The sequence below is a fragment of the Cololabis saira genome, chromosome 3 (assembly GCF_033807715.1).
Source record: "Cololabis saira isolate AMF1-May2022 chromosome 3, fColSai1.1, whole genome shotgun sequence".
NCBI lineage: Eukaryota > Metazoa > Chordata > Actinopteri > Beloniformes > Belonidae > Cololabis > Cololabis saira.
In genome coordinates, this window is record NC_084589.1 from 24,371,627 (window position 1) to 24,385,072 (window position 13,446).

At 43.6% G+C, this 13,446-nt stretch overlaps 1 protein-coding gene across 2 annotated transcripts in view; it reads right to left on the reverse strand.

Moving 5' to 3' along the window:
• The window catches only part of itga8 (integrin, alpha 8), a 43,195-nt gene extending 31,878 nt beyond the window's left edge, over nucleotides 1–11,317 (reverse strand). The window contains exons 1-8 of one of the 2 annotated variants that reach the window (XM_061716740.1): nucleotides 10,984–11,317; nucleotides 10,179–10,309; nucleotides 7,636–7,736; nucleotides 7,380–7,503; nucleotides 5,527–5,588; nucleotides 5,005–5,050; nucleotides 711–836; nucleotides 558–602 (exon numbers count right to left, since the gene is read on the reverse strand). In XM_061716740.1, the coding sequence (XP_061572724.1) occupies nucleotides 558–602; nucleotides 711–836; nucleotides 5,005–5,050; nucleotides 5,527–5,588; nucleotides 7,380–7,503; nucleotides 7,636–7,736; nucleotides 10,179–10,309; nucleotides 10,984–11,201 (853 nt within the window). In that variant the 5' untranslated portion in view covers nucleotides 11,202–11,317. Of the gene's footprint in view, nucleotides 1–557; nucleotides 603–710; nucleotides 837–5,004; nucleotides 5,051–5,526; nucleotides 5,589–7,379; nucleotides 7,504–7,635; nucleotides 7,737–10,178; nucleotides 10,313–10,983 lie in introns of both variants that reach the window. The other variant, XM_061716739.1, reaches the window with a different exon arrangement.
• Between the last annotated feature and the right edge of the window lie 2,129 nt (nucleotides 11,318–13,446).

Consider the following 13,446-nt stretch of genomic DNA (forward strand, 5'->3'; position numbering starts at 1 on the left):
GCTCAAGTCAGTGCGAGACAAAATTATATAAAGTAGAGCACATTGATTAGTACATTTCAAGCATTTGTACGTTTTTCTCAAGCAATATATTCTTGGAAGTTTAAATACAAGATGATTTCAAAGGTCACGGCTGCCCACCTGCACGCCTTAAATAAAACTATTCTTTGTGCGTCCCTGTATCTCTCTACACCCAAGAAATAAATCAGGATGAAAATCTGACTCTTGACCTGACAAGGTCTGCCAGTATTCCTTGTAATCAGTTAAAACCTAGCACAGGAAAGCTCTTTATCGGGGGCTCCTGAAGTTCTGTCCCCCTGGGGTCGTGACCCAGACGTGCAGAGACAGTTCTCATTACTGCTTCTAAGTTCAGACAGCAATGCCCATTTCCTATCACTGACCGTATGGAACATCTCAGTGTCCAGCCTTAAAACGTACATGCAGAGACCTCAAACACGCAGCGATAGCGGCATGGCAGGCATGCTGCTGATGCTGCTGATGCTGAGGGATTCCTCTGGTGCTGCGTGTGGTTTGTTGTAATGAACTGTTGGTTTTCTCACCTTGTTCTGAGTCTCCTGTAAACTCTCCCACCGCCACAGAGTAACCTAACGAGAGAAACACATGGCTGGAATGAACTCACAAACAAAGGTTTTCTATGAGATCCATTTGGGTCATGGTTTGTGCACGAGTCTGTGCTCGAATGCATGCGTTACCGAGGTAACTGTCGTCGTTTGTGTCTTCAGCTGCAGCAGTTTGCTTCTCTCCTGGAATTTCTCTGAGTACGGCTTTTAAAGAGTAGCCATTCAGAATCTCAGGGATCCCTGCTGTCATCACCTGACCTGCACTCACACAAACACACACACAAACACACAAAGACTGAGAAAAACAAAGGGCCGAGGGAGTGTGTGACACATCTTTTCGTGGGCATCTGTTTCAACTTGGACCCCATAAAGGAAACACCCCTCGCTACAGTTATCTGCTGGAGCTGGACGCTGCCTCTGAATGATGCTGAGAGCTAATGTTACACTCAAGTGTTCCCAGAGGAAACCTAAAACACATCAATGGCACAGGAATAGCTGCAAAAATACCCAAATGTTCCTTTAAACCCCCACATAAAAAACTCAAGTTCTGTCTGCAGTGAGGATTTTGAAATACAGGTGTGCGCACAAAAACATCACCCTTCCTCTACTGCTGAGAGCCAGGTCAAACAAACAAATGATTTTATCTACGGCCGCCTTCGACCTTTCATAAATCCTCTTTTATGTATGAGTGCACTGATGGGGAGTAAAATGTGCCCCCTTAAACCCTCCCTCCACCTCCCCTCCCACTGTGCTGAGTTTATCATGTCAACATATCAACTCTCTATTAAACCTTACGTCTGATCAATGATAAAAAACCGCTAACACAGGAACATAAATCACCGCTGCTAATTTGAGCGGTACTTTACACCCAGCGATAACAAGATCATATATAAGTGAGCTTTTTTATGGTGAATCAGGCTGAAGGCTGAAGATAATTGTTGCATATTAGAGGCCATAAAAATCCAGGCTGAGTGCGTTTATAAACAGTCGGAGGAAGTGTTTTAACTGGAGGCAGCCTGCCTCTCCACGCAGAGGGCACAGATAGAGAGCAACCCATTAGCTCTCTCTGTGGCGAGCCTGGTTCTTGTATGTTGGGAGGATTCATAATTTAACAACATGCAAAACGACCATCAGCTCTAGACAACATCCTGATTCTTCTGTTTTTCTTGACTAATGATGTGCTGCAGAGTAGGGATGGGCGGTATGGACTAAAAAATGTATCACGATAATTTCTGGCATTTATCCCGATAACGATAAAAATGACGATAAAAAAATACCAATACAACTCCACCTTTGTAACTATAAATCTATCACCAAATTCAGTCTTTGGAGCCCCCAAAACACTGCTGTAAAAGATACTAAATACTACTAAACGTCATCAATGGGAATTTATCTTTCTTTCTTTCTTTCTTTCTTTCTTTCTTTCTTTCTTTCTTTCTTTCTTTCTTTCTTTCTTTCTTTCTTTCTTTCTTTCTTTCTTTCTTTCTTTCTTTCTTTCTTTCTTTCTTTCAGGCTCATTTCCTTCCTTCCTTCCTTCCTTCCTTCCTTCCTTCCTTCCTTCCTTCCTTCCTTCCTTCCTTCCTTCCTTCCTTCCTTCCTTCCTTCCTTCCTTCCTTCCTTCCTTCCTTCTTTCCTCCTGCTCTCTCCTTCCTTCTTCCCTTCCTCTTTTCTCCCTTTCTTCCTTCCTTCCTTCCTTCCTTTTTCTCTTCCTTCCTCCTGCTCTCTCCTTCCTTCTTCCCTTCCTCTTTTCTCCCTTCCTTCTCCCCTTTCCTTCCTTCCTTCCTTCCTTCCTTCCTTCCTTCCTTCCTTCCTTCCTTCCTTCCTTCCTTCCTTCCTTCCTTCCTTCCTTCCTTCCTTCCTTCCTTTTTCTCTTCCTTCCTCCTGCTCTCTCCTTCCTTCTTCCCTTCCTCTTTTCTCCCTTCCTTCCTTCCTTCCTTCCTTCCTTCCTTCCTTCCTTCCTTCCTTCCTTCCTTCCTTCCTTCCTTCCTTCCTTCCTTCCTTCCTTCCTTCCTTCCTTCCTTCCTTCTTTCCTCCTGCTCTCTCCTTCCTTCTTCCCTTCCTCTTTTCTCCCTTCCTTCTCCCCTTTCCTTCCTTCCTTCCTTCCTTCCTTCCTTCCTTCCTTCCTTCCTTCCTTCCTTCCTTCCTTCCTTCCTTCCTTCCTTCCTTCCTTCCTTCCTTCTTTCCTCCTGCTCTCTCCTTCCTTCTTCCCTTCCTCTTTTCTCCCTTCCTTCTCCCCTTTCCTTCCTTCCTTCCTTCCTTCCTTCCTTCCTTCCTTCCTTCCTTCCTTCCTTCCTTCCTTCCTTTTTCTCTTCCTTCCTCCTGCTCTCTCCTTCCTTCTTCCCTTCCTCTTTTCTCCCTTCCTCCCTTCCTTCCTTCCTTCCTTCCTTCCTTCCTTCCTTCCTTCCTTCCTTCCTTCCTTCCTTCCTTCCTTCCTTCCTTCCTTCCTTCCTTCCTTCCTTCTTTCCTCCTGCTCTCTCCTTCCTTCTTCCCTTCCTCTTTTCTCCCTTCCTTCTCCCCTTTCCTTCCTTCCTTCCTTCCTTCCTTCCTTCCTTCCTTCCTTCCTTCCTTCCTTCCTTCCTTCCTTCCTTCCTTCCTTCCTTCCTTCCTTCCTTCCTTCCTTCCTTCCTTCCTTCCTTCCTTCCTGTACGTTGTGCGTGGATTTAACACAGAACCATAAATCAGCTTTACACAAAAACATCATCAACGGGAATTTATCGTTTTTACCACGAGATGACAAATTCTTATCGTGGGGAATTTTTTTGACGGTATATCGTGAACGGTAAAATATCGCCCATTCCTACTGCAGAGCCATAGATCCAGAGTTACTATGAAAGAAGAGATGGGTTTCTAGGAGAGGTCTCACCTCGCTCCACACAACAGCTGCACTTCTTCATTACATTTAGATAACACGCACACACATAAACACTGTCAAACACCTGGAGACGGAGGAGTTCTTCAACACTTCAGCACCTTCACTATCCCTCACTCCAGCTAAGACACTTAATCCCCCTGCCTGGACCGGCCGTGCACATCCAGCAGGCCCGCTGACCTCAGCGCTGTCCTCAAAGCAGGGGGGGGGGGCGGTCATCTTTATTTCTTTGTCTTTCTCTCCCACTGAACCAATGTGATAGTGATCCTTGCTCACTTTCCCTACCCTTGCTGTTCACCCTCTGCTTAAAGCTTTCCGTTGCTCTATCAACGGAAATCACTGGATAAAGGTGCAGTGCCTCCACACTCCATTACCCTCCAATCAGCTCATTAGAGTGCCCAAACACCCACTTCCTGTTACACTACAGCCAGCGACAGGCGTTAAGTAGAGGGGTAAGCGATGAAAGGCGGTAGAGAAGAGACACGCTTCAATCCACCCTCCCTTATGGAGCACTTGGCAAATGCATCAGTGTGCACATGTGGATACGTGGGATGCACTGACTGCTAAACTCATCTTCATTCTTTTCTCTCATTGGAACAGCTTCCTATCTACAACCCACAATTTAGAGGAAGCTGTGACAATATGTTGAATGCAAATGGAATAAACGCACTGATTATAAAATGGAAGTTGACAAATTTCTTTCTAGACGTCAGTCTTTTTTTCTTGTCAACCTAATTTAGTTAAATATAAAAATTGTGTGAAAGGTTTTCAACACATTCTAGGAAAAAGGTGGGACAGTAAAGCTTTTCCCCCGTTGTAAACTGCCATTCCTTGTCACAATTTTTAAAAGGCAATTTTACATTGAGGATACCATGAGACGATATTTTGTCCTATACTTCTTGAAAACATGTCTTAAAAGTGCATCACATGGGGTTCGTTATCTTTAGGGGTCGACTCGTGACTGCAGACGGGCCGGTCCGGTACCCATGTGCTCTTCATCCTCAGCCATGTCTTTGTAACATGTGAGGCTATGTGGCGTTGTTGAAAAATGTGTGAGTATCCCTGGAAAAGATGACGTCCTAAGGACTGCTCTAAAATCTCATGGCACTGTTCTGCGTGAATGTTACTGTCACAGAAATGTAAATGACTGCTGCCAAAGACATCGATTGAAACCCCATCACAGATCTTGGCTCATCTTGGGTCAGGAGAACATAAAATCAGAAGATCTGGACGACTGACTTGTTTGATCTCAATAGACTTTTCCGATGCGTTCATCCCAGATACTTTCAAGCCCCAAGACAATGTCCCTGGATTTTACATCTGGACAAGCACAACACAAGATGTACGTTTTAATCGGCATTTATAAATATAGGTCCATGTTATTTTGGGTCCACATCGATAAATAGATGCATATTTGTTCCACAAATCATACCAAATTCCCAACTCGCTCTGTACTTTTTCCTTTTGCTTTTTCCACACTTCTTCTAGTTTAGGCTCGTATGAAAGCCTTGCAGCACAGATACCAAACACAGGTTTGCACACGGCTGTTTCAGTTACCTTGCCAGTAAAAGCTTCCAGGCCCTCCTACAACCAACCTTCCTTCCTGGAATGAAAGCAGTTTGTCATGGTCAGTCATCTGACAGAAGTAGGAGAGTTCATGTGTGTGTGTGTGTGTGTGTGTGTGTGTGTGTGTGTGTGTGTGTGTGTGTGTGTGTGTGTGTGTGTGTGTGTGTGTGTGTGTGTGTGTGTGTGTGTGCTTTTGGCCAGGGGGGGGTGTATAGTGCGTAATGAGTGCAATTGTTTGAACGTGCACATATGATTGCTATTGTCATGCCTGCTGACATTCTGCAGAGAAAGTGAGTTTCCTGTACAGGAGGGTAAAGATGGATTGGGAGGCAGAGTTCAAGGTTCACCCTGACTATACAGTGAAAGAATGCGTGCGTAGCCATTGTGTTGAGAAGCGATGGGTCGCTTCTCCAGGGACCAACCGTTTCTCATCTCCTCCGAGGGCATAAATCTTGGAAAGCAGTCGTAGGTCTAAATAATGGTGTGAGTGAGAACATGTGATTGCAGTTCTACCTTGGTGAAATCCACGCTGAAACCCGCCTGGCAGAATCCCTGCCCCTCTGGGTCTGGATCATCTGAAAACAGCAACAGCACATGCCATATGTGAAATACTAAACACCACAGCCAGCATCTGAAACGGGATTCACTGGTTTTTGAGAACTTTGAAGACAATGTTCTCAGTGCCTCGAAATAACCTGGTTAAGTGCTACATGTGGGAGCAGAAGTTTGACAATGAAATAAATCTGGGAGTGGGATTTGGAAAGAAGCAAGCATACCGAGCTTCTGCAGTGTACTCTTCTTCTGTGAGTCACATAATCAACACCTTTAGACTGCATTTATCACTACAAGCTAGAATAACATACCTGCAGTGTTTTCTAAAAAATGTTGGCAGTGGAGGTGCATCATCTATAATGCAGCCGGCACATTTTGACAAGGAAGAAAAACGCGTGTGGAATAAAAGAAAGCACCATGATTCTCCTAAAGTTGCTTGTCTCCATTTTTTGACTGTGTTTGGTGAGCGTGACTAAGTTAAAGGAGTACAGTGTTTTACATTTCTCACTGTTTGTTGAATCTCAGCTATAAACAACAGAGAAGGTTCTTTCCAACAAATAAAACCACTTAAATACACACAAGTTCAAAGTTAACAGTGTAGAAACATGGAAAAGTTAATAGTTTTTCATTTCAGTGAGATAATTATGAATATTTTCCTCCATTGAACCAGTTGAATTCATAATTCTTCCGTCTTGACACAGAGATAGAGATCTTAAACAACTCTGTTGACTACATGTGTGTGACAGCGGGAGGGAGCGGGCTCCTTATCAGAAAGTGTTTCACTGCACAGGCTGAGAAAGCTCAAAGGGAGACAATGGGAGAGACAGAAGAGCTGGACGTGTGACGGGAGGAGGCTTTGGGGAAAGAGCAGGGGGCATCCCATAAATCCCCCTCACAGAGGCGATGACAAAAGAAGAAGGGTTAAGAGAGAGACGGATAAACTAGTGGAGAGACGGATTATATTCAGGTTAGTCTGGTGACTTGTAAAACATCAGGCAAGGTGATCCGTTGGAGAAGCGACATTAGCCACTTCCTGCTCTCGTATCTCTCTGCACGGACAGGTCTGGTTTCATTTGTCCGAACTTTCAGGAGTCTTTCTTTGAGAGTTCTGCCTTTCTCACTACACTGAACGTGAACAAGCTTTTCTTTATTTCGTCACAGTGGAAATAAGCTCTTTTCCATCCAAGAGGCCACCGTTTCCCCCCCACTATCTTTCTGTGATATATTGTTGTTGTTTTTTTTTTAACGTAAAACGTCTGCAAAGTTGGGGAAAGTAGTTTATATGAAATGGAGACATGACCTCTCCTGTGCTGCCTGAAGCACCTTTTTTAGTAGTTCAGTATTTTGTTTCCCTGAGATACATCTGCAAAACACCTGCCTACTGGAAAGTCTGGCATGTTTTAAGAAAGGGATTTTCTAAACTACATCAGCGGCACGGATGTTCTACCTTCCTCTGGTTGCTTCTTGTACCGACTGACAAATTACTCTAAAAATTAAAAAGATGTTAAATAGATTCCTAAAACCAACGCCACAATACTAAGCAGTTCTAGTTGAAACTAAAGTTCTCAATAAATGAGTGCAAACCAGCGTCATCTTAGCTTGACCTTTTATGAAGCAACATAAAAAAAATAATCATGCATTTTTACACCGTCATAAAGTTCTGGTGGTAATTCCATCCGGAGACACAAATGATCTCAGATCTGGGGTTTTTATGTTTACATTGCCTGCAGAGAGTGAAAGGAAGGATAAACAAAGCGAGGGAAGGTGAAAGGCATGACAGGCAGGTAGAGATGTTTGCAGACGAGGTTACTCACTGGTCCTGCAGGGTGAGTACTCTGCGTAGGCGCTGAAGTTCTGCACAGCCACATAGCAGGTCCCCACAGGGTCCTTCTCCCCGTCTACCCTCACTGTCCGCCAGTGGTAGAGAGGAGCGCACGCCTGGATAACACAAGACTCTATCATTTTCTTTTTTTTTTTAAACAAACATTTCAAAGGGAGCAAGATAAAGTAGAGGCTAAATCTGTGCATAATATACATGATATTGAGATTTTACTGAACGTGGCTGCTCACCACCACTTTTCCTTTGTGTGTCCTGACTGTTGCTCCGAACCACTGGTGCGACTTAAACTCCAGAGGCTCTCTGGTGCCGTTCACCTTTATCATTCTGTTATCTGGAGGCAGAAGCAGTGAGAAGGGAAAAAATCTGAACTGACGAGACCCTTTGACAGTGGTGGTCGTAAAAGCTGACGTTGACCATGGTAATGTGGTCTGAGAGCATTTGTCCTTAATGAGCAAGAGCAAACAGCAACATCTTTAACGGGCCTGAAACACAAGTAAAAACACCATTTGCTCCCTCAGTTACCGACATGTGACATGATGTGAAGGCTTTTTTCAGTCAGTCTCTCCCATAAACATTAATTAACACTTAAGAGACTGATACACAGACGCGCATACACAATCATACATACATTTTTTTGGAGCATTTCCAGTAAAATTACAAGGATGTGTCAGATTTGGAGTGCATGTTTGCTTCTTGTAGTCATTCTCCATCATTTTTAAGGCCAGCTGGATCTCCTTAAAGTCATGCAGACCTCTCCTTGTAAAACACCTTGATTTAGCACATGTGTGCACACAGGGACTCACATAAAGTTACACTTTGCTTACAATAATTATTAGATTTTGTTTTTTTTGTCTTTGTTAGTTCATTTGATCTTCTATGGGGGACTTTGACGAGCATTGTTATTTATATTGTTTTCTGAACAGCTTTTTTTCCATCTAATGACATGTTAAAGTTGTTAACATTAGTTGCAATTTCTCAGTAGATATCTGTATTTTTACACAAGAACCTTGCAAAACTATGAATGCTTGAATCAAGGCAAGTGGACTTCCCTTTCTTGATTCTTGAAGATGTTTCACCTTCCATCCAGAAGATTTTGTTAATTAAAATCGACTGGCAGAGAATTTTGAGTTTATAAGCAGCAGTTCTTGTGCAACAATCACGCACTGATGAGCACAAGTGTGAGGTTCACTGTCTTGTCCATGGACACTCTGACATACGGAGGATCTGAGGATTGAACTGTGAGGACATCACTACAGCTGGAAGTTGTGCATCAGTCCCAGCACAGCTCAGACACCTAAACACTAACTTGTATGATTTATCCACTCCAATTAAAGAGATTCAATCTATCACTAATGTGCAGTAAGTTATAACTTCCCCCCTCCCTGCACTGGCATGACTTAACACATCTGCATAATGTCGCTCAAGTATGCACATAAACAGCGGACATATGAGAAGCTGGTGTGTGACATAAACCAGTACGGTCCAAACAGATGTTCCCTAACTTGAGCTGATATTTTCTGCTGCATCAGTAAAAATTAGTTGGCTATAACTCTTGAAAAATGTCCCCCTGCCTTCTACCATCAATCAAGCTGCAGATGCCCACCCATCGCTGTAAAACCATGCACACATGAGAGTTACTTCACTCACACATTTATCCCCTCCATCAACACCAAAGCAATGATAAATAAATGTCATAAAGTTTAGATCAAAGAGGAAACTTGTCATTTTGGAGTGTAACCAAGTGAAGCTGTGCTTGCATCAGTTGATCAGCTTACAGCCTTTTTGGTCACGTTGCTGCTGCTCATTGATAACAGATCAGTGGTAACACAAATATCTGATCTTACTCATGCAAGTGCAGCATCACATGAACCTTTCCTCCAACATGTTGAAACTTTTTACACAAACAGCTCTGCTGCAACTCATGGATCCTGTTTCTTTGTGTATTCCTCTGATGTTTGCAGCGCTTGCGACTTCTCCCCGGAGATTACTCCAAACGGAAAAGGGTTACCTCCATCAAAGCTAGCTGTCTAATAATAAGTTAATTTCTTCCCCAGCTCTCTTTTTTTGTGGTCCCATAAAGATGATAGCAGTTCTCATGGAAAGAGGCAGAGGGGCAGACAGGGGGAGAGCAGGAGAAGGATGAGGGGATGGTGAAGAAGACAGGGATACATTTTCAAGATCTAATAAAAAGCAGACCTCACCCAATCCCCCTTTCTTCCGACCGGCAACCAAATTCCCATGTGCATACAGTTTACCCCACCCTTCTCAATACCAAATGCACACACACTGACTGCTCTGAGAGGAAAGTGTGCATCAGGAACATTAGATACACAAGCAATGGCTGATTGGAGACCCATGATAACACAGTGAATAGTATAATCAACGTGACTCTCACCAGCAAACCTGCCAGGCGCCTTTTCTGTTAGGTGAAGCTGATGAGAGCCATATGTCTTATCTATTTTTTTACATGGAACAATGCAAGTGCCAGCTCTTGTGGACACACAAGACATAGACATTACTAAATTCCAGTACTTCATAACTGTGTGGACATCTAGGCTCAGGTTTGGCTTTAAAATAAGCCTTGGATGCTCATTAAATTTTGCTTCTTTATTCACTAAAATTCCCTTCTGAGCCCTCGTGAAACAATGACAGTAGGATATGTCTCATAGTTTGTCCACAAAAATCAGGAACATTAGTGGCAACTAACCTTATTATCCCCTATCTCATCTAGATCCATGAGAAATTGAAGGTTTGAATGTTTCAGGTCACTTACTGGTATTGTCAAAAGGGAGCTGTCGGCAGCTTTCAGGCGTCCCGGGCCAAGGGCAGTAATAGACGGCTCCGGCCTCCACGATGCCCGGCTGGGAGGTGTTGGCTTTGGGAGCTCCAACCAGCACACTGACCCTGCTGAGCAGAAGGAGACGACATGCAAGACATGCAGGGAAAGGTGCAATCCAGCGTCCAGCTCAACCTTACAAGGAATTGTCTTGTCTGTTTCACAATTTTGTTCCGCATAGGGCAGCTCTAGAGATGATAAAACATCATCCACATCCGATTTCTGTGCAGTTACATTACAATGAAAAGACTTATTTTGCAGGTTAAACTTGTGCAGCAGTCAAAAGCAACAGTCATTTTAGCCCACACACTGCAAAAACTCTAAATCTTACCAGGAATATTTGTCTTATTTCTAGTTAAAATGTCTCATTTTTAGTCAAGAAATCTCATCACACTTAAGTCCTTACCAGAAAAACTTCTTATTTGACAATTTTCACCTGTTTCAAGTAAATTTTCACTTGAAATAAGTAGAAAAATCTGCCAGTGGGACAAGATTTACCTTCTCATTACAAGCAAAAAAATCTTGTTCCACTGGCAGATTCTACTTATTTTAAGTGAAAATCTACTTGAAACGGGTGAAAATTGTTGTTTTTTCCAGTGATGAGTCTTGTTTTAAGTGTAATGAGATTTTTTGACTAAAAATGAGACAAATATTCTTGTTAAGATTTTGAGTGTTTGCAGTGCAGACTCTGCAGGACCCTGATGGGACAGCTTCAGCACCCATGTTGCTGCCATGCACTCACGTGTTCTTGTCGGTGGAATCTTGATAGAAGTCCACAGAATAACCGAAATAACTTCCAGCAGGTCCCCTGTAAACCGTGGGATGTTGCGCGTAAAGGTTAAAACTCCAGACTCCGTTTGGCGCCGGCAGGAGCGCAGACAGGATCCCCAGCGTAAACATCCCATAAGAAGAACAATCCCATACATGCTCCATCCTGGAGGGCAGCAGGCTGCGCACCATTCCCTCCACACACACAAAAAAAGATAAAAAGAAAAGAAAGAAAAACGACTTCTTCTCTGCAGGTGAGTTAAATCTCTGTGTGTCCTGCTGCTGCTGCACTGCTCCAAAAGTGCAGCCTGACACCCTGAAACCAGCAGGTCTGCCCTGGGCTTGTTCAGAGGATACACAGCCCGCCCCCTGCACATAACCCCCCTATTCTCCCTCACACACACATACACACACACTACAAGTTACAAGGCACAAACCACATCTGAGCGCGCAAAAGGAGGCTGGCGCGTCACCCCTGCTTTTATGGCACAGCTCATTTTTCCAGGACATCCCGGATTGATGAAAGGTTTTAAATTGCGACTTTGGTGACAAATAAATTTAGAAATGAAGACCAATCGCACTCAAGGGACATGACGCGCGCAAAGTGTTGCCTAAAAAACCTGAATTATGGTTCTGCGTTAAATCGACACAGAGCCTACGCCGTAGGGTTACGCCGTAGCCTACGGCGTAGGTTACCGCGGCGACGCGCACCGTACGGAGAGCGTCGCCGCGTACCCTACGGCGTAGGCTCTGCGTCGGTGTAACGCAGAACCATAAATCAGCCTTAACTTTGAACACCTCAGCCTGCCTTTTCCCCCCTCCATCCAACCATATCTTTAAACAGGGCCGCGTTTCCTTCCGCTGAGAATAATCTCTTGTAATTATGTCACTAATTATTACGTCGCCTTGGAGCAGAAATCTGTGAAGCTGCAGGTTTTATGCAGTTTAGCCCACTCGATGCTTCACTCAACACCAAGCGATTTCCCCTCAACCACAGAGCCAACAAACTTCACTCTTGCTGAAAACAGCATCCTGCTATGAAAAAAAAAGTGTCTTAAAGAGGTGACAGGTCGGAGCAGCCTGTTTCTCTATATTTAGCTTTGCTCACTCTCTTGGGGAGATCTTGCCATTTGTGCGTCAGGGAACTAATGTGGTATACCCTTTTAATCAAATTCCCAATCTGGTGCTCCCTTTTTATGGTCCGTGAGAGTTTGTTTTAATTAAACTTTGGTTTATGAGCATATAAATGATGAATTAAACAGTGTAAACAGCCACAGAGCGGCAGTGCAGCAGTATTAAAGTGAGTTTGGCACTGGAGTGTTTTCCATCAAGAAGGATGATAAGAAGCAGGTGTGAAAGTGAGGGAGAGAGAGAAGAAACCTAACACTAACCTGCCAAAGGTGAAGACCTTCACACACCCTAACTGCTCCTTCCCAACCATCCATCCATCCATCTTGCCCTGTTTTCCCCCTTTTACATTTGAACACAGAGCTGGTCCACCTCCTCTAGACACCCGGCTGACCTGTTCTTTCTTTTTTAAAGTGTGTGAGTCACAGTAGGCTGCAGGAGGAAACCTGGTGTTTTTCATGTTTCTTTGTAAATCGAAATTAACAGAGAAGAGAGAAAAAAAAACAACCTCTACACAACGTGAGAAAAAACACAATCAGGCACAGATGTGTTCCTTTAACTTACACTTGGAGAAGAAAAGAAGGCTCATGAAGATGAGGGAGCAAGGAGGCGTGTGACACAACCCATCAGGTGGGGTTGGTTTTAATGCAGCAAACGTTCAGAGTATTGGGCACACGGCTCCCTCTGCAATCATTTCCCATCGTCTGACATCCAGTAAAGACTTCAGTTGACACATTATGCAGTTCAGGTTACCTCTCGTGAGCCTGCCAATGCGTTCTGATCAGATTTACTGCAGGTCATTCTGGATTGATCGCTGCACTTGAACGGTAGTACTTTATATCTTTCACAGTGCCGTCTCTTTACAAACCCAGTTACTTAAAATCTGTATTAGGTCACATTATTAACTCCTTGTCCTCTCTCTATTAGAAACACTCACAGGTAATCTTACATCATTGCTGTGTACACAGTATGCGTGCAACAGCCATTATGTGCATGCAGACACACAAATACACAAACAACTTCAATCAGTTATAACCTCCTTAAAACAGTATTTTACTGCCTTACAAAAAGCCAGCATGAGCTGGAAGTACAGACTTTCATTTGTCTTCCTTAGGCTTATTTTAGTGCTTGACAAACACCATTGGCTGTCTTAAGGAGAATTACTTTCTGTTTACAGAGAGGTACTTAAGTCACCATTATTGACTTGGAGATTTACTAAATCGCTGATTTAAACTCTCTCTGGGACACACAACATTAGTTTGCATGTGATTTAGTGATGAAACTGCAAACAAACCTCGCACATCTGAAA